The sequence below is a fragment of the Oncorhynchus mykiss genome, chromosome 9 (assembly GCF_013265735.2).
Source record: "Oncorhynchus mykiss isolate Arlee chromosome 9, USDA_OmykA_1.1, whole genome shotgun sequence".
Taxonomy (NCBI): domain Eukaryota; kingdom Metazoa; phylum Chordata; class Actinopteri; order Salmoniformes; family Salmonidae; genus Oncorhynchus; species Oncorhynchus mykiss.
Window position 1 is genome coordinate 10,751,036 of NC_048573.1, and position 18,750 is coordinate 10,769,785.

Genomic DNA, 18,750 nt, shown 5'->3' on the forward strand with positions numbered 1-18,750 from the left:
GTGATGTTTGTGCTCCGCTCGGTAGAGTTGTGTACAGAGGGAGAAGGGGACTGATTGCTAGCTAACGATTAAAGAAACGGGGTTGAACGTGGAAACATTTCACACGGTGGGCTTCCTTACCTAAAAGCGTACATTAGATACCTGTTTGTGACGAAGAGGCCTGGACCGGCCGTTTTCAAACAGAACCAACATACATTTACGGTTGTATTGTAGCTAACCATCGCGCCGTGTAGCCACAGCACAACACAGCAGCGCCAGTCGGAGCCCGTCTCCAAAACAAGAATGGGGTCTAGGTCCACAGCACGGTTTAGGTAAAGTGACCTTTGGTTGTGTTTTCTAAATGGCAAATTTCACGAATTACCAAGAAAGCAAAGCGGCTATGTTGTTAGTGGAGACGCAACAGAGGGGCATCGGGACGAAACCAGCGGCAGCCAATGATGGAGACACCTCGGTTGGGGAACCCCCTTCCCCGTTACTGAATATCGGTGGCGTCGGGGCCAGCGGAGCTCATTTCCATCAGCACTTGCCGCCCTCCAGCCACCATCACTACCCCCAGACCTCGCTGTCCAAAGGACCACAACACCCGCTGTCGCACCACTACCAGGCGGCGACGGAGCATCATCTCTCTGTTGAAAACATCACGGAGTCCCCGGTAAGGAAAGCCTCGTCATCGTCTTTGAACCTGGTACAGCACGACCCCGCTGCTAGCCACCACGCACTCGCTGCGTCGGTAAACGCGGCGTCGGCCGCGATACAACTAGCCGCGAATGCTAATGTTAGCGTGGCTACCTCAGAAGGTGTAGTGGACGACATTCAGAAGTGTGGCTATCTGCGGAAACAGAAACACGGCCACAAGAGGTTTTTCGTGCTGAGGGCGGCCAGCCACCTAGGCCTCAGTCGGTTGGAGTACTATGACAGCGAGAAAAAATTCCGTAACAGTCTGCGGTCTGCTGCTGCGGCAGCTGCAAACGGTACGGTCGCCCCTTCTCCCCCGAAAAGGGTGATCTATCTGTATCAGTGCTTCACTGTCAACAAACGAGCAGATTCCAAAAACAAACACCTCATAGCCCTCTACACTAAGGATGAATACTTTGCTATTGTAGCTGAAAACGAGCAGGAACAAGATGACTGGTATGTAGCCCTGAGTGAACTGATGAGTGAGGGGAAAAAGGGGCATCTAGACTCGGACGAGTTGGATGATGGCTACGGTACCGTCACACCAGGTACGGTTTTCAAAGAGGTGTGGCAGGTGAACGTGAAACCCAAAGGGCTGGGTCAGACCAAGAACCTCACAGGTGTGTATCGTTTATGCCTCTCTACTAAAACTATCCACCTGGTCAAACTAAACTCTGAGACGCCATGTGTCAACCTTCAGCTGATGAACATCAGACGCTGTGGACACTCAGAAAGCTTCTTCTTCATGGAGGTGGGTCGGTCATCCTCTATAGGCCCTGGGGAGATATGGATGCAGGTAGATGACTCTGTAGTGGCCCAGAACATGCATGAGACCATCCTGGAGACCATGAAGGCTCTGAAGGCTTTTGCTGAGATCCGCCCCAGGAGCAAGAGCCAATCTTCTGGCTCCAACCCCATCGCTTTTATCACCACCCGCCGTCACCTAGGTAACCTGCCTCCGAGCCAGACAGGTCTCCAGCGCCGCTCCAGGACTGAGTCGGTGGTTGGGACGCCGCCGTCGAGTAAGAGCTCTGGCGCCAGCGGCTATCGCTTCCGAACATCGAGCGAGGGTGAGGGGACGATGAACCGGCCATTCCGATCCGTTACCGGCAGCCTGATCCACCTGAACACTGCCCGGATACACCTGGGGCGCCAGGAGGGCGGGGTAGGGGCAGGGAATACCGGGAGCACCGGGGTTGTAGGGCGCTACGCCAGGGCACTACCTGGGTCCACCTACCACGCCCGCTCCGCCTCGCTCCCCGTCTCCCACTTTCCCTCCACCACCTCCCCCGTCAGCGTGTCCAGCAGCAGCGGGCATGGCTCCGTCTCCGATACCCTTACCCGGCCCTCCTCAGCGTCCATCTGCGGTTCCCCCTCCGACGGAGGCTTCAACTCCTCAGACGAGTACGGCTCCAGCCCTGGGGACTTCCGCTACTTCAGGGTCCGGAGCAACACTCCTGATTCCCTTGGCAACACCCCACCAATCAGAGAAGAGAACTGCATGAGTGACTACATGGCCATGGGCTGGCACCGTGAGGTGTTTGGAGCCGCCAGCGGTGGAGGGAGTAGCTCTGGCAGCGCGGAGACGCCCAACCGGGACGAGAGCACGTCGACGGATGACGACAGGTCCCTGAGGAGACGTACCCACTCGTTCACGCGGCCCGGGGGTCAGGGGGGTGTTGCCGGCGGCAGCAGTGGTGTGACGGTGTACCAGAAGATGACCCAGACCACCTTCTCGCTGGACGAGTCGGTGTCCGTGGGAGAGGCCCTGTCTCTCGGCCGCACCGACAGCATCACCCAGCCTTCCTCCTCTTCTTCTTCCCTCCGCTCTGACTACAGCTCCTGCTCCGAGCACAGCCAGGGCCGACCCCCTCCTTCTTCGGCCAAGGAGGACAGCGGCTACATGCCCATGTTGTGTGGGGTGGCAGCCTCACCCTGTGACGCACCGGACTACATGCCTATGCAACCCAGCTCCCCCTCTCTTCACCACCACCATCCCCAGCACTCCCACTCTCCCCAGGCCCCCCGCTCAGTCCAACAGCCCACAGACCCCCGTGGCTACATGATGATGCTACCAGGGGGGCGGAACTCCTCTTCCCCAGTCCAGGCCTCCCACAGCAGTAGCAGTAACATGGGTCTTGGTGGAGGTAGTGTCAGTAGTTCTGGTAGTATAGTGGAGCGGCCCGAGAATGGAGAGTACATGGACATGTCGTACAGCAGTAGCGGAGGAGGTGGAGGGGACGCGGCAGGGGGACGGAAGTTCTCCAACGAGGGGGGATACTACGCACTGAGCAACCCTGAAGGGAGAGACCCCAAATCATACAACTACAGTCCCTACTTCTCCCTGCCTCGCTCCTACAAGGCCCCCGCTGCGAGAGAGAGGAAACAGAGAGAGAGGGAACAGAGAGAGAGGGAACAGAGAGAGAGGGAACAGAGAGAGAGGGAACCGAGAGCGCATGATGAGTATGTACCCATGAGCTCCCCGGCAAAACCAGTCTACTCCCAGGTTGCTACCGGCAACGTCGGCGAGAGGGGCGTGACGACGAGGGGTGTTGGTAGTGGGGGGTCTGACACCCCTCACATCCTCCCTCACGGCTACCCGCCCCCTCCCTACGGGGTGCACCACCAAGCGGCTAACGGTGACCGTCGGACGACCCCGGTCCGGCCCAACCGCCTTCCCCTAGGGCGCCGCAGCTTCCACGGGTCACTGAGGGTCAGCGAGCCGGACGCCGCCGAGGTACTCTCCAGCCCTGGAGAGTACATCAACATCGAGTTTGGGGGCCGCTACGGACCCCCAACGTCCTGCCCCCTCTCTGCCCAGGATGGCTCACCCTCTGTGGGCTCTGCTGAGCAGCGCCACTCCCCTCCCCACCCCTATCCTCAGAATCAGGACTATATGAGTGTAGAGGTGGGGGTTGGAGGTGGGGGTGATGATGGAGGACGCCTGGCTAAGAACAAGTCTCCCAGACCCTCACTGGTGGCTCCCTGGAACCCACCCAGCTACATCCGACCTCTTGCTGCTGGGGCCTCCGTGAGTGGGGCCCCTGGTTCTTCTGGAGCTCGATGGCGGACGGGGACAGATGACTACACAGATATGACCTTTAACCTCAGCAGTGGTGAGGAGTCGCGGGGGTTACGGAGTAGTCCCACGGCCATGCTGCAGCACCTGTGTTTGATGGAGAGCTGCTACCCCCCCACCTCTACCTCCCCTCCCTCCTCCAGCCCTCAGCTTGAGCCCATCAAGGTGGTACGTGCGGACCCCCAGGGGCGACGCCGACACAGCTCCGAAACGTTTTCCTCATCCTCCAACTCCGGAGGAGTCGGCGCCACAAGCTCCAGCACCATCCCCAACCCCTCCTCGGGCTCAGCCAACCCCTCGGCTCTCAACGTAGCTCATCTGGCCGAGAGCTCCAAGTGGACCGGCTCTGGCTCCTTTGACAGTGTGTGGATGTGTGTTGAGGGGGTAGGGGGGGACTCGGCCGGTCTCCCTGCCCGTCCAGGGCCTTCTGATCTGGGCATTGCCTCAGCCTCATCTGTGTGTCCTCCTGGGGGTCGGATGCGCAGGAACATGTCTGTGGGGTATCAGAACGGACTCAACTACATCGCCCTGGAGCTGAGAGAGGACCGGGACTCTAACCCTCTACCCGTACCCCAGCAGCAGCAGGATGGTACCGGGGTGACCCCCAACGCCCCCCAAGCCAGTAACCTGACTGTGCCAGTAGCAGAGGACAACGGAGCATATGGCAGTATAGACTTCATCAAGTCAGACAGGATGACTGCCACGTCCAAGGGTGAGTGACAGAGGGATTGTTGGGGGGGGGATACGTGTGTCTGTCTACATGCATATGTCTGTGAGGCTTGGGCGGTATACCGTATACTGGGGTATTTGGAAATAGCTACAGGATGGTTTTTCAATACCGTCAATACTGTTGAAACTATTTATTTGAAGTTTTTCTATACATTTTAATATTTATCTACTTTCTAAAGTAAATTCCAGCAGTCAACTTGTGTTAGGAGATAAAGCAGATGGCGTTCTTCATTTCACCTGTCACATTATTCAACGTTGTGAAGTTTACCGTAGTTCCCCAGAACAGTTGATCCAGTCAGGTGGTTGTTTGTGAAGAGCACAATGGGAGAAAGCCGGAGCAGGTGAGTCCAGCTGTGTATTGACAGGGGTCTCGTTTTAAATTCAAAGTTAAGTGGTGTTTTTGCTTCAATAGAGTGATCAGGGACGTGCAACTGTAGTTTTCCTTCACATAAAATACATTAGTGCAACACATTCAGCAGAAAACGGATTCCTTTTCATCAGAGGACAGCAGAAGTGTAACGTTATTTGGCTGCCAGCCACACAAGTAGGCTACATGAGTTTACAGTGAAAAGGCAAGGTATGTTTTGCAACAACGATGCATGGCCATCATATTAAAGTTCATCATAGAATGTAGACGGCTACATTTCCTCATGTTTTTCTTCAAGGTGAACTAGCATTCTACCAGAGAACAGTAGCTACACATCTGTCAGAGACCTGTCTGCTGATAGAATGTCAGTTCGTGGAGAAGTGCAACAGAAGCACAAAGTTAGTCTGATCCCGAGGAGAAATTACAATAAGAAGCATTTTAGTTCTGTGTTTACAAAATGCAGCAAGATATTTCTTATGTGTTGTTTAATTATTTTTTCCTGCCTGGAAAAACGAATAATTCTGCATTAACTAGCAAGTTAAACTTAGGGGTCACGTTATCTAAGTTAAGTGGCTGACTTAATAAGGTGACGGGGCATCATCATATTGTGTGTATTTTTTTTGTTAGTTTTTTTGACGTGTTCAAGAAGTCCCAGCCCTTTGGATGAGTTATCTGTACAGCTGCCACTGCTCTCTTTTCATTCTCTTGCATTTTTTCTCTCCTCTCTGTTGTCCGTCTGTTTGCTCCTCCCACATTTTCTGTGAGCAGAGCAGGCAGGGCCGTTGCCATAGCGACTCCAGACTCCACACAGACGCAGCGTGTCTGCTACTATAGAGCCAGTACTGTTCATTTGCACAATTTCTCTCGTTCACATTCGCTTGTAAATGTCCAAACTCACCAAAAAGAACTTTCGGTTGCTCCTACCTATATATGTATAACTAACTATATGTGCTGGACTGCCTGTCTATGCAATTTGGTTATTTTTTTCCGTTTGTGCTCGTTAGCATACTTAGCTAGCAGCTTACATGGAAATTCGCTATTACATGTGCTAATTTTGTTAGCATTCTGATAGACACCCAATGGGTTTATACTAAGCTGGTAATACAGTAAATCCCAGGGTAGAGAACACTAGTCTGTGTGTGCGCGTGCTGGTCCTCCAGTTGTCGTCATGCCCTGCAGTGCAAAAGGTAATAATGATAAGAGAGGGATTCTCACCTACTGTACTCCACACACTTCATTGACCCAGGTCCTGGCCATTGTGCCAAAGTGGGTCAAACAGTACCTATGGTAACTATGGAGAAACCTTGACCTGCAGTTGCCCGTGTGTGTGTTTCCACCAGAGAGAGAGAGAGTGTGTTTGTGTTCACTGAAATGACTCCTTGCTGCCCTCCTGGGCGAGGTCCTTCCTTAGTTTTGTTCCATTGGAAAACCAACACTCCGTTTGTGGGTGTCGTGTGGAGATGTGTGTGGTTTTCCATAGAAAAACCAACTCTTCTCCAATAAAGCTTGTCACTGTTTGAAGTGTTTCCACTGTCATACTAGTGTATGTGTGTGTGGAGTCATGCAGAGGGTCTTTGATGTGCTCTAATTGGCCCAGTGTGTCGGGGCACCACAGCGATAGAACAGAGCCACAGGAAATGCACCACTATCACAGGAATAAACTTCCTGTGACCTGCCTTCAGCAGCCAGCCAGGCCCATTTCAGCGCATCTTCTGAAACAGGGAAGTAGGCTACTGGGTCCTGTTCATTTGGGCATTCTGTAGCAAAACCTTTTTACATAGAGTAGCGAGTGTTAGCTAGCTAGCTAGCTGTGCCCTTTCCTATCCCACATCCAAGGCCTCCTTCATAGTGTGATAGTGTGAGCCTACTAGTTGTATTGGTCTTGGAGCTGAGTTAAGGTCCTGTAGTAGAGATTGCTGAGAGCGTGAGCTAGCTACCCTTTCCTATTTCACATCTATATTTACTGCTTTATTTTCAGACTGACAGTTATTTATGAGCTGGGTCTAGCAGTAGACATGTGTGTGCTTCATCCCAAATTGCACCCTGAGCCCTGGTCAAAAGTAGTGCACTGTGTAGGGAATAGGGTGCCATTTGAGACACAGAATGTGTACTGGCCCTAACGCAGGAAGGTGCACAGGCAACTGGATCGCCTTTCGTGTGTGTGTGTGTGTGTGTGTGTGCGTGAGAGCATGTTTGGTGTTGAACCTGAACTCTCTCTGATGTAAATACATACACACAGATGTTAAATATAATCTCAATATGTTAAATCCATTTTAATGTTTTAGTACGATGTAGATTATACCGCTGTCATGAATTGATGTATTGCTGTATAATGAGTTGCTATGACAACATACAACAGGTAATCAACAAGGGGACTATGTGTTCTATGGAAAAAAATAATGAATGACGTGGAAGGTTTGTTCTAGCGAAGTGGAACTGACCTTCCACAGTCGCATTGTTTTCCAGAGAACGCATAGATTTCCTAGTTATAATTTGAAATGTGTTAATTTGCCAGTAGAAATGTGTTCAACATCCACTGAAGTAGCTAACAAGTCTACTTGCTGCACCCTCGACAACCACTGTGATTATTATTATTTGACCATGCTGGTCATCTATGAACATTTGAACATCTTGGCCATGTTCTGTTATAATCTCTACCCGGCACAGCCAGAAGAGGACAGGCCACCCCTCATAGCCTGGTTCCTCTCTAGGTTTCTTCCTAGGTTCTGGCCTTTCTAGGGAGTTTTTCCTAGCCACCGTGCTTCTACACCTGCATTGCTTGCTGTTTGGGGTTTTAGGCTGTGTTTCTGTACAGCACTTTGTGACATCAGCTGATGTAAGAAGGGCTTTATAAATACATTTGATTGATTGATTTGAAATGTGATACTAGATGGCTACAGTAGTTGCTGTGGTAACCAAACCGACTTGCTAGTTTAGCTAACCAAACCATCAGTCCTAGCTTGCTATTATGACCATCAAATTCAACAATACCAATACTGTTTTCAATGCTTCTACACCTGCATTGCTTGCTGTTTGGTGTTTTAGGCCGGGTTTCTGTACAGCACTTTGAGATATGAGCTGATGTACGAAGGGCTTTATAAATAAATTTGATTTGATTCAATCTGACTTTTGCTTTCAAAAGAAGCTCAAACAAAACATTCCATGCGTTATAGGGAAATAATGCATGCTCTAGAACACCAATCAGAAAGGAGTATTCAACAATGCCATGGCATAAGATGATGTAAGACTTACATACTAATACCACTGTAACAGCAACTGCTTCAAGTAGTGTTATCAGCCATTTCCATGGCGATGTAGTTTCATTAGGCCTATATCGACTTGTATGTTAGTGTGTCCTTTGTTACTCATAGGTAAACACCTCCTGTCTGAGTCAAAGCCAGGGTATTTTCTCATGTAGGAGTATATTAGCCTCGTGACTAACAGGCTAGCTAGCTGTTTACTGTTGTGTGTGTGTGTGTGTGTGTGTGCACTATGGTAAGCCTGAATGTTTTCTCATATTCTCTAGGATTGGGATCATCAACTAGATTCAGCCGCGGGCCGATTTCTTTCTTCTTCTCTTGAACGGATAGTTGGTGGGGCGGGAACGGTCACTTGTCTCTCTATTGTTCGTGGGAATACTTGCGAACAGATTTTTTCAAAAATCTCTTAAAGCTGATTCCCTGGTGTTTTTATAGTCTCATGTCCAACGATATAAAAACAATAATAATCATCTAATTCTAAAATCACTCGTGGGCCATCCTGCTGTAGGATGTTGAATGACTGTGTGATAGTTGTAGGCTTTGCTGGGGGGGGAGTGAATGTTCTCCCACATTCAGATAGGAGGAGGACGAATATGAAATTGGTTGAGTAATCAAATTCTTGGGTTACTATGTGCCTCAAAGGGAAACAATCTACTCCAATGCTTTTTTTTATTCCTTGTTGGACATAAAAGACTGAAAAAACAGTAGCAAATCAGCACCAAGGGATTTTGATTTCTGAAATCTGTTCTAAAGTATTCCCACGCATAACAGTGTGTGTACATGCCATGTTGTTTTTCCCCCAGAATTAAACTGGAATGTCCACTAGTGGCACTCTGAAGAGCCCAGGACATGATATAACGACTCCTGACACCCCTAGAGATGCCCTCTAGCACCTCTAACCCTCCACGAGACCTCATCTCTGGTCTAAAAGTGACAGTGGAATAGCCTAGTTATTGCTCTGGTTTTCCTGAGAGACTCGCCAGGGTCCGTTATGCCGGAATTGTGATGTCATCAATTAGAATATTCCTTCTTCTAAACAGATTCTGAATGGGAAGGAATTCTACCTCCCCGTAAAGGGGCATTCCTTATCAGCCACTATTGCCAGATAGTATTGTCGTTAACATAACGTGTGTTACTGTAGTGTGTGTGTTACTGTAGTGTGTGTGTTACTGTAGTGTGTGTGTGTTACTGTAGTGTGTGTGTGTTACTGTGTGTGTTAGTGTGTGTGTGTGTGTTACATGGTACTGTGTTAGTGTGTGTGTGTTACTCTACAGTAGTGTGTGTGTTACTCTACGGTGGTGTGTGTGTGTGTTACTCTACGGTGGTGTGTGTGTGTGTTACTCTACGGTGGTGGTGTGTGTGTGTGTGTGTGTGTTACTCTACGGTAGTGTGTGTGTGTTACTATACGGTAGTGTGGGTGTGTTACTCTACTGTAGTGTGTGTGTTACTCTACGGTAGTGTGGGTGTGTGTGTGTGTTACTCTACGGTAGTGTGGGTGTGTGTGTGGGTGTTACTCTACGGTAGTGTGTGTGTGTTACTCTACGGTAGTGTGTGTGTGTTACTCTACGGTAGTGTGGGTGTGTTACTCTACTGTAGTGTGTGTGTGTTACTCTACTGTGGTGTGTGTGTGTTACTCTACTGTGGTGTGTGTGTGTGTGTTACTCTACTGTGGTGTGTGTGTGTGTGTTACTCTACTGTGGTGTGTGTGTGTGTGTTACTCTACTGTAGTGTGTGTGTGTTACTCTACTGTAGTGTGTGTGTGTTACTCTACTGTAGTGTGTGGGTGTGTTACTCTACTGTAGTGTGTGTGTTACTCTACTGTAGTGTGTGTGTGTGTGTGTTACTCTACTGTAGTGTGTGTGTTACTCTACTGTAGTGTGTGTGTGTGTGTTACTCTACTGTAGTGTGTGTGTGTGGGTGTGTTACTCTACTGTAGTGTGTGTGGGTGTGTTACTCTACTGTAGTGTGTGTGTTACTCTACTGTAGTGTGTGTGTGTGTGTGTTACTCTACTGTAGTGTGTGTGTGTGTGTGTTACTCTACTGTAGTGTGTGTGTTACTCTACTGTAGTGTGTGTGTTACTCTACTGTAGTGTGTGTGTGTGTGTGTGTGTGTGTGCGTGTGTTACTCTACTGTAGTGTGTGTGTGACTACTATTCCCTCACTGTATTGCCGTTCCTCCTTGTAGTTTGATCCTCCACAGATGGTCTTGATAAAAGAGCAGGTTTTTACTAGTTTAACTCTCTCCCTATAGGAATGTGATGTTAGCTAAGTTTATTAGCCACACAGACACGGGGACATGGAGAGGGATAATGCAGAGGCAGTTGTTGTTGCTAATGTTTGCGCTGTGTGTGTTTTGGCATTGCTGGCTTCTAAATGGACACACACTTGCTTTCTCTCGCTCTCTCTCCTTTTGTCCTTCTGAATTTCAAATTCAATAGGCCTATTTAGGGTGTGTGTGTGTGTGTGTGTCGGAGAAATTGTATTTTCACTGAACAAAAAATATAAATGCAACAATTCCAATGATTTTGCTGAGTTACAGTTCATAGAAGGAAATCAGTCAATTGAAATGAATTCATTAGGCCCTAATCTACGGATTTAACATGACTGGGCAGGGGAGCAGCCATGGGTGGGCCTGGGAGGGCATGGGCCCACCCACTGGAAAACACAGAGGGCAATGTTGCCAAAGCGAAGTGTTACACACAAAAATTATGGAAAGAACGGCGACAAAAACAAGAATACTACCTATAAAAGCATAATGTATAAAACAAAGAAATATACAAACGTGTAAGTAATGGCTCATGTTCAGAATCTAATTTGAAAAAACACTAAATGACTGGTGGTACTTATATTGTTTGTTGCTTATTATACAGAAAATAGTAGGCTACATTCCATGTTTCCTGCCTTCGCTCGTCTCTCTCTGTAGCAGTTTCTCTGTCTGTTAAGCCTGTGATTTTCCCATGTTTCCTGCCTTCGCTCGTCTCTCTCTGTAGCAGTTTCTCTGTCTGTTAAGCCTGTGATTTTTCCCATGTTTCCTGCCTTAGCTCGTCTCTCTCTGTAGCAGTTTCTCTGTCTGTTAAGCCTGTGATTTTCCCATGTTTCCTGCCTTCGCTCGTCTCTCTCTGTAGCAGTTTCTCTGTCTGTTAAGCCTGTGATTTTTCCATGTTTCCTGCCTTCGCTCGTCTCTCTCTGTAGCAGTTTCTCTCTGTTAAGCCTGTGATTTTCCCATGTTTCCCGCCTTTGCTCGTCTCTCTCTGTAGCAGTTTCTCTGTCTGTTAAGCCTGTGATTTTCCCATGTTTCCTGCCTTCGCTCGTCTCTCTCTGTAGCAGTTTCTCTGTCTGTTAAGCCTGTGATTTTCCCATGTTTCCTCCCTTAGCTCGTCTCTCTCTGTAGCAGTTTCTCTCTGTCTGTATGTTAAGCCTGTGATTTTCCATGTTTCCTCCCTTAGCTCGTCTCTCTCTGTGTAGCAGTTTCTCTCTGTATGTTAAGCCTGTGATTTTCCATGTTTCCTCCCTTAGCTTGTGGCAAGCTGTGACGTACTGTGCTGCCAACTCTTTAACATCAGACCTTAGTTTGATTGTTCTGTGAATGTAGCACTTTTCAGTTTGAATTTAGGGAAGAAGGAATCTTCTATACTGAACAAAAATGGGGAGCCAGGCCCAGCCAATAAGTCTGTTTTCCCCCACAAAATGACTTTATTACAGCAATACTTGTCTGCCTCTCTCTCTCTCTCTGCCTGCCTCTCTCTCTCTCTCTGCCTGCCTCTCTCTCTCTCTCTGCCTGCCTCTGTCTTGTCTGTCTGCCTTTGTCTCTCTCTGTCTCTGTGTCTCTCTGTCTGTGTCTGTCTCTGTGTGTTAAGCCTGTGATTAGTTGATAATACCATTAGCTGCCTAAGACACAGAAGTAGGGGGAGGGGCTAATGCCCGGATTCTACAAATGTATAGGATGCATAAATGTGCCTTGGCCTGCAAGGGTTGTTCTCCCGCGGAAATCTAATGAACATAATACAACAATCCCCGTGGATATCGGTCTGTCTAAGCTAGAGATGTTTTTGTTGCATGGCCTGCATCTCAACCCACTGCACCGTCCGATGTCGCCCTGCCGCACCTGCTTGGAAAGGAGTGGTGTTTGTCAGACCATGAGACATCCGGTCAAAAGTTTATAGTTTTTTTTTTTTTTTTAAATAAAGGAAAACTTTTTTCTACATTGTAGAATAATAGTGAAGACATCAAAACTATGAAATAACACATATGGAATCATGTAGTAACCAAAAAAGTGTAAACAAATCAAAATATATTTTATTTTTGAGATTCTTCAAATAGCCGCCCTTTGCCTTGATGACAGCTTTGCGTAGAGCTCCTCAAATGTTTTCCTTAGGTAACGGCATACGTAAAGGGTTTTACGGTAGTTTGAAGGCATGTACAGCAGAAAGTCTCTGGTGACCATGGAGTTGTCCTAACTCACTGACTGAACTCTCCTCAGAGATCACATTTTAATTTGGGAGATCGCAAAATTCAAGACGGGATAAACAAATATTCAGAAAATGATAAAACACATTTATTTTAGTAAAAAACAAACAAATTATTTCTATTACTTTCTAGCACGTCAAGCTAACTAACAGGGTAGCCAGCTAGCTTTGTAACCATGGACTGTTTCTTCCATTGTGTATCTAAGCAGCTAGCCCGCTAGCTAGCTGCCTAGCTGGTGAAGGTTTTCCTTTTGAAACCAGGCCAGAGGAAAGCAACATTCACCTCCACAAATGCGGTTTACTTTGATGTCCCTTTTGAATGAAGCACTTCAGGGTCCTCATGGGTACCCTTTAACTTTTTCGCTTAATTGACTTAAAAGTTCAGGAAACTTTAGGGGGAAATTAACTTTTTAAATATGTTTCATGTAACTGGGCCCAGACCTTTTGGCAGAGGTCAAATAAAAGGTTACAGGTCGAATGAAAGGTTACAGGTCGAATGAAAGGTTACAGGTCGAATGAAAGGTTACAGGTCGAATGAAAGGTTACAGGTCAAATAAAAGGTTACAGGTCGAATGAAAGGTTACAGGTCGAATGAAAGGTTACAGGTCGAATGAAAGGTTACAGGTCAAATGAAAGGTTACAGGTCGAATGAAAGGTTACAGGTCGAATGAAAGGTTACAGGTCGAATGAAAGGTTACAATAGCCAATGAAAGACTTTTGGATGCATTTTTTTTTAAATGATCTGGCTTTACATGTGGACATGTTGTATAACGCACCTTTAACAGAAAAACACTGGTGTAAAAAAACACTGAAATTAAAAGGAAATGACATGTTAAGTAGGCAGGCGTCTGAAAAATAACCTTTAACATTATGAATTAGGCTGTTTTGAATCCTACACGCACACTGACACACACTGACGGGGTCATGGAGGGTGATAGTACAGCGACACTAGTGGGATTTAAGAATGGCTCTTTATGATAGTACTTTGTGGGCATGGCTGGTTTCTAAATGTACTCACATGCACACAAACACACCTTTCGTCATCTCTTTCTGTCTCTCTTTCTCTCTGTCTCTCTGACTGTCACAGACAGACCCTAATGCCAGTGTTTTTCAAACTTCTCCTCTGGGTCCCTCAGCCGTTCCATGTATTCAATCTATTCCATAGCTAACACACCTGATTTCAATTGTCAACTCATCATAAAGCCCTTGAATTAGGTGAGCCAGTTCAGAGCTACAGTGAAATGTCTGGGGGTCCCCAAAGAGAGGCCTTAGGACAAGTGTAGGGCCCCATAATAGCTTTATTTATTTATTTTTGCCTGATTCTGTTTTGCTTTTTCCAATTTGTATTTTTCTCTGCTTTTGTTTTTCGAGGTTTCTGTTTTTCCCCCGTGTTTTTCCAGGGTTCTGTTTTTCCCCCGTGTTTTTCCAGGGTTCTGTTTTTCCCCCGTGTTTTTCCAGGGTTCTGTTTTTCCCCCGTGTTTTTCCAGGGTTCTGTTTTTCCCCCGTGTTTTTCGAGGTTTCTGTTTTTCCCCCGTGTTTTTCCAGGGTTCTGTTTTTCCCCCGTGTTTTTCCAGGGTTCTGTTTTTCCCCCGTGTTTTTCCAGGGTTCTGTTTTTCCCCCGTGTTTTTCCAGGGTTCTGTTTTTCCCCCGTGTTTTTCCAGGGTTCTGTTTTTCTCCCGTGTTTTTCCAGGGTGTTTTTCCCCCGTGTTTTTCCCCCGTGTTTTTCCCCCGTGTTTTTCCAGGGTTCTGTTTTTCCCCCGTGTTTTTCCAGGGTTCTGTTTTTCCCCCGTGTTTTTCCAGGGTTCTGTTTTTCCCCCGTGTTTTTCCAGGGTCCTGTTTTTCCCCCGTGTTTTTCCAGGGTTCTGTTTTTCCCCCGTGTTTTTCCAGGGTTCTGTTTTTCCCCCGTGTTTTTCCAGGGTTCTGTTTTTCCCCCGTGTTTTTCCAGGGTTCTGTTTTTCCCCCGTGTTTTTCCAGGGTTCTGTTTTTCTCCCGTGTTTTTCCAGGGTTCTGTTTTTCCCCCGTGTTTTTCCAGGGTTGTGTTTTTCTCCCGTGTTTTTCCAGGGTTCTGTTTTTCCCCCGTGTTTTTCCAGGGTTCTGTTTTTCCCCCGTGTTTTTCCAGGGTTCTGTTTTTCCCCCGTGTTTTTCCAGGGTTCTGTTTTTCTCCCGTGTTTTTCCAGGGTTCTGTTTTTCCCCCGTGTTTTTCCAGGGTTCTGTTTTTCTCCCGTGTTTTTCCAGGGTTCCGCTCTCAAAATCACACTTTTTAATTGTTTGTTTTTAATAGAAAAACAAAAACATTTTGAATCACATCAGGAGACCACTTTTATGGTCTGGGAAAATATGGAAGAGAATTAGAATTTGAGGTGTATTTCCCCTTTAATGGGTAACTATCCAATACACACAGGTCCAGGTTTGAGGAGGTCATTGTAAATAAGAATTTGATCTTAACTGACTTGCCTAGTTAAATAAAAGGTTGCCACCACCTAGAGACTTGTTTTGGATAACTGTGTTTCTGTAGCGCTCATGTTATTTGCATAGTTTGCAAAACAAGTGGCCACTGGATATCTGCAAATAATCATATCCTTCTGCCAGGTAGGCAAAGGCTACTCTGTAGTTACCATTTATTTTGGAAGGCTTTCCATCAACCTGCAGACGGTTATCAATAGCATCAACGCTAACAGCTACACAAAGTATGGACTAGACATACGAGAGTTGCACACAAACAGACGGGGTCATTACCTGTGCCCCTTTAGGAAGTGGCAGGAAAATGCCACTTGACATGTTGACATGGATGGCATTACCACTTAAGTGTCATGCATCCCACCACTTTCATCAGGATATTTAGGCTACCTAGTGGACTTGAGCCCCTTGGATGGAACTGACCCCAAGTCAGGGTTCAGGGAGAAACAGATGTGATAGAAAGAGGAAAGCGAGAGGGGCAGAGAAGGGTGAGAGAGATGGGAATTGGAGAGGATAGAGAGACCGACAGGACAGTGGCAAAGCTAACTGAAAAGTTTTCCTGTGTTGTACCACAGACAGTATCTATCGGCTTACAGGTTAATCAGAGGTACTTAAACTGCAAGCTGATTTTAAAACCTGACCATTAACCTCATACCTAACCCAGACCTGACCAGGAACCTCATCCCTAACCCAGACCTGACCAGGAACCTCACACCTAACCCAAACCTGACCAGGAACCTCATCCCTAACCCAGACCTGACCAGGAACCTCATACCTAACCCAGACCTGACCAGGAACCTCATCCCTAACCCAGACCTGACCATTAACCTCATACCTAACCCAGACCTGACCATTAACCTCATACCTAACCCAGACCTGACCAGGAACCAAACGGGCCGAAAGGGGAAGGGACCTACCTGAATTTGTCCGATTTAAATAATAATAATAATAATACTGGTAGTTTCTGTTGTAAAATGTTTGGCTACGGCGTGCACTAATGAATACAACTCAGTGTAACCCAGTTAGGCCTAACCAAACTAAAATAAACTGGCTACCTCTGGTTGTGGCTTCACTGCCTATGATGATGAAAAGGACTGGACATTCACTAGCTAGCCTGGCAGCTTACTTAGTAACAACACAAAACCATAGGGGTTTCTAATTGTTATCTGTGTTCTGAAGAGGGCTCGAACGATCATGTGATGTTCACTCTCATAGCTTACTGTAGGTTAACTGTGTTCTATTCTGTCATATCAAACGTTTCACATGAACCAATGAGGTGTTTAGTTTTGACAGTGTGTGAAATCATGTCGACTGTTGTTTTTGAGGGCCGGAGCCTTAGAGAGATTTAGCTTGGACAAACACTTACCCAGGCGCCAGACTCATAATGCAGGTGGTCTAGGGATGTTGTTTGGAAATATGCAGGCATTTTATTGCTGGGGGGGGGGGGGGGGGGGGGGCAGTTGTGGAGATTGAGGAGATTGTTATGGTCAAGGTCAACTGACAATTAACCGAAGACCTGTGTCCACCTCCTCTCGCTATCTCTGTCTTTCTGTGTCTCCTGTCTCCCCCCTGTCTTTCTGTGTCTCCTGTCTCCCCCTGTCTTTCTGTGTCTCCTGTCTCCCCCCCGTAACAGACAGATAGAAAGCGTTAGCCAGCATTCCTGTCTCTTCCCCCCCCCGCCCGTAACAGACAGATAGAAAGCGTTAGCCAGCATTCCTGTCTCTCCAGCCCACAACTGAAGCTCTCTCTCAAAGCACCTGTATTGTGACCCAGCAGCAATTGTTATAACGGGACAAAGCCCAGCTGTGGGTCCACACACACACACACTCACAACAGACTCACACACACACACACAGGCAACAGACTCACACAGGCAACAGACTCACACAGGCAACAGACTCACACAGGCAACAGACTCACACAGGCAACAGACTCACACACGCAACAGACTCACACACGCAACAGACTCACACACGCAACAGACTCACACACGCAACAGACTCACACACACAACAGACTCTCACACACACACACACACACAAAACAGTCCTGGAGGACTGTTGTGTATCTTGCGGTATCTCTGCCAGCCGTTTAGGTAGTTAACCTACTGTAGGGGTGTAGAGGGAGGGAGAGAGAGATGGATGGATGGAGGGAGGAGGTGTTAGAGCCACACACACACACACACACACACACAAAACAGACTCATACACACAACAGACACAAAACAGACTCATACACACAACAGACACAGGGCCGGTCAGAACCGAGACCAACCTACTACCAGAAGGTGCGTGTGTGAAACCACTAACCAGGTTAGCTGAGGCCATGCAGGGACCTGCGTCTTCACCAACCGTTTTGGTGACGTTAACTGATCATCTCTCTCTGTCTTTCTCTCTCTCTCTGTCTCTCTCTACAGACTGATGGAGGAAGCTGAGAAGGGAGCATCACAGACTCCCTCTACTGTGGCCTTCAACACCCCCACACCACACTTTGATCTTCAACCTCTCAACCTCGACCCCAAGGACTCCAGCCCACGAGGTCACGCCCCCTCTGAACAACAACAACCGCACCATCACCAAGACGACAGAAAACAAAGACTGAATGCGCCACATTTGTGTTTAATAATTTCATATTTTTTTTGCAAACTTTTTTAATTTTTGATATATATCCATTTTTTTCCCCTTCTCAGACCTGGTTCTGAGGCTGCTGTCAATGTTAATGGACTTCTTTCTGATCTAACAGTACAAAAAGGGAGCTTCGCTTAAACACTTGAGCATGGCTGTATAACAACAATAAGTCCTAGAGACGGCGTGGAGACTGGTCAGTACAGATTTCTCTGAAGACGTCAATACACACTACTATATTTATTGCCACAATAGGTTTCAGGTGCGTTCATTATGTTAACAGGAGTGTATTGAGTATTTTTGTACAGCTGACATGGAACGGTACTGAACGGTACTCAACGATGGTCCCAGTTTTCCTGATGACAAAATATTTTAGGTAAAAGAAGCAGGTACTTTATTTCCACATAAGGCCCTTATTAACACAGGTCTGGTACTGTGTGTGTGAGATGCTTACACACACACACACACACACGTCAGTGTGTCCTGTTGAAGCTAGGCGACACCCGCTGTTTCTGTGACTCCACTAGTCAGTCAGTAGAGCTGCTGGGTCACACACGCACACACACAGGGGGGCTGGATGTTGTCAGGGGTTCCAGTAACCTGACTCTACCCCCAAGGTGCTGGGCATACTTGCCCCCCTGTGCAACACACATACACTCTCAATACACACACGGACACACACTCAACACACACACACTCAACACACACGGACACACACACACTTACACACTCAATACACACACTGACACACACACACGGACACACTCAATACACACACACACACACTCAATACACACACGGACACACTCAATACACACACACGGACACACACACGGATACACTCAATACACACACACGGACACACACACACACACTCAACACACACACTCAATACACACACACACCTCTGTCAGCCTCGAACTTCCCTGCTAATGCACGCTAGACCCTTCCCACTGCCAATAGGAGAGAGAGGAGAGGGGGGGTAGTGAGGGTGTGTTCTCGATCTCGACACAGGAACAAGTGGTTTGCTGTCAGGGTTAGGGTCAGGGTTAGGGTCAGGGTAAGGGTTAGGGTCAGGGTTAGCGCTGGGGAA

At 47.6% G+C, this 18,750-nt stretch overlaps 1 protein-coding gene across 1 annotated transcript; it reads left to right on the plus strand.

Annotated features, from left to right (window-relative positions):
- Positions 1–17,721, plus strand: LOC110531423 (insulin receptor substrate 2-B). The gene is made up of 2 exons (XM_036987300.1): positions 1–4,466; positions 17,450–17,721. The coding sequence occupies exons 1-2, from the start codon at positions 341–343 to the stop codon at positions 17,452–17,454; spliced, it is 4,131 nt and encodes a 1,376-aa protein (XP_036843195.1). The 5' UTR covers positions 1–340; the 3' UTR covers positions 17,455–17,721.
- Positions 17,722–18,750: the final 1,029 nt, after the last annotated feature.

Excerpts from the sequence above, each read along its gene's own strand:
- LOC110531423 (XM_036987300.1), top strand. The coding sequence starts at position 341 with ATGGCAAATTTCACGAATTACCAAGAAAGCAAAGCGGCTATGTTGTTA.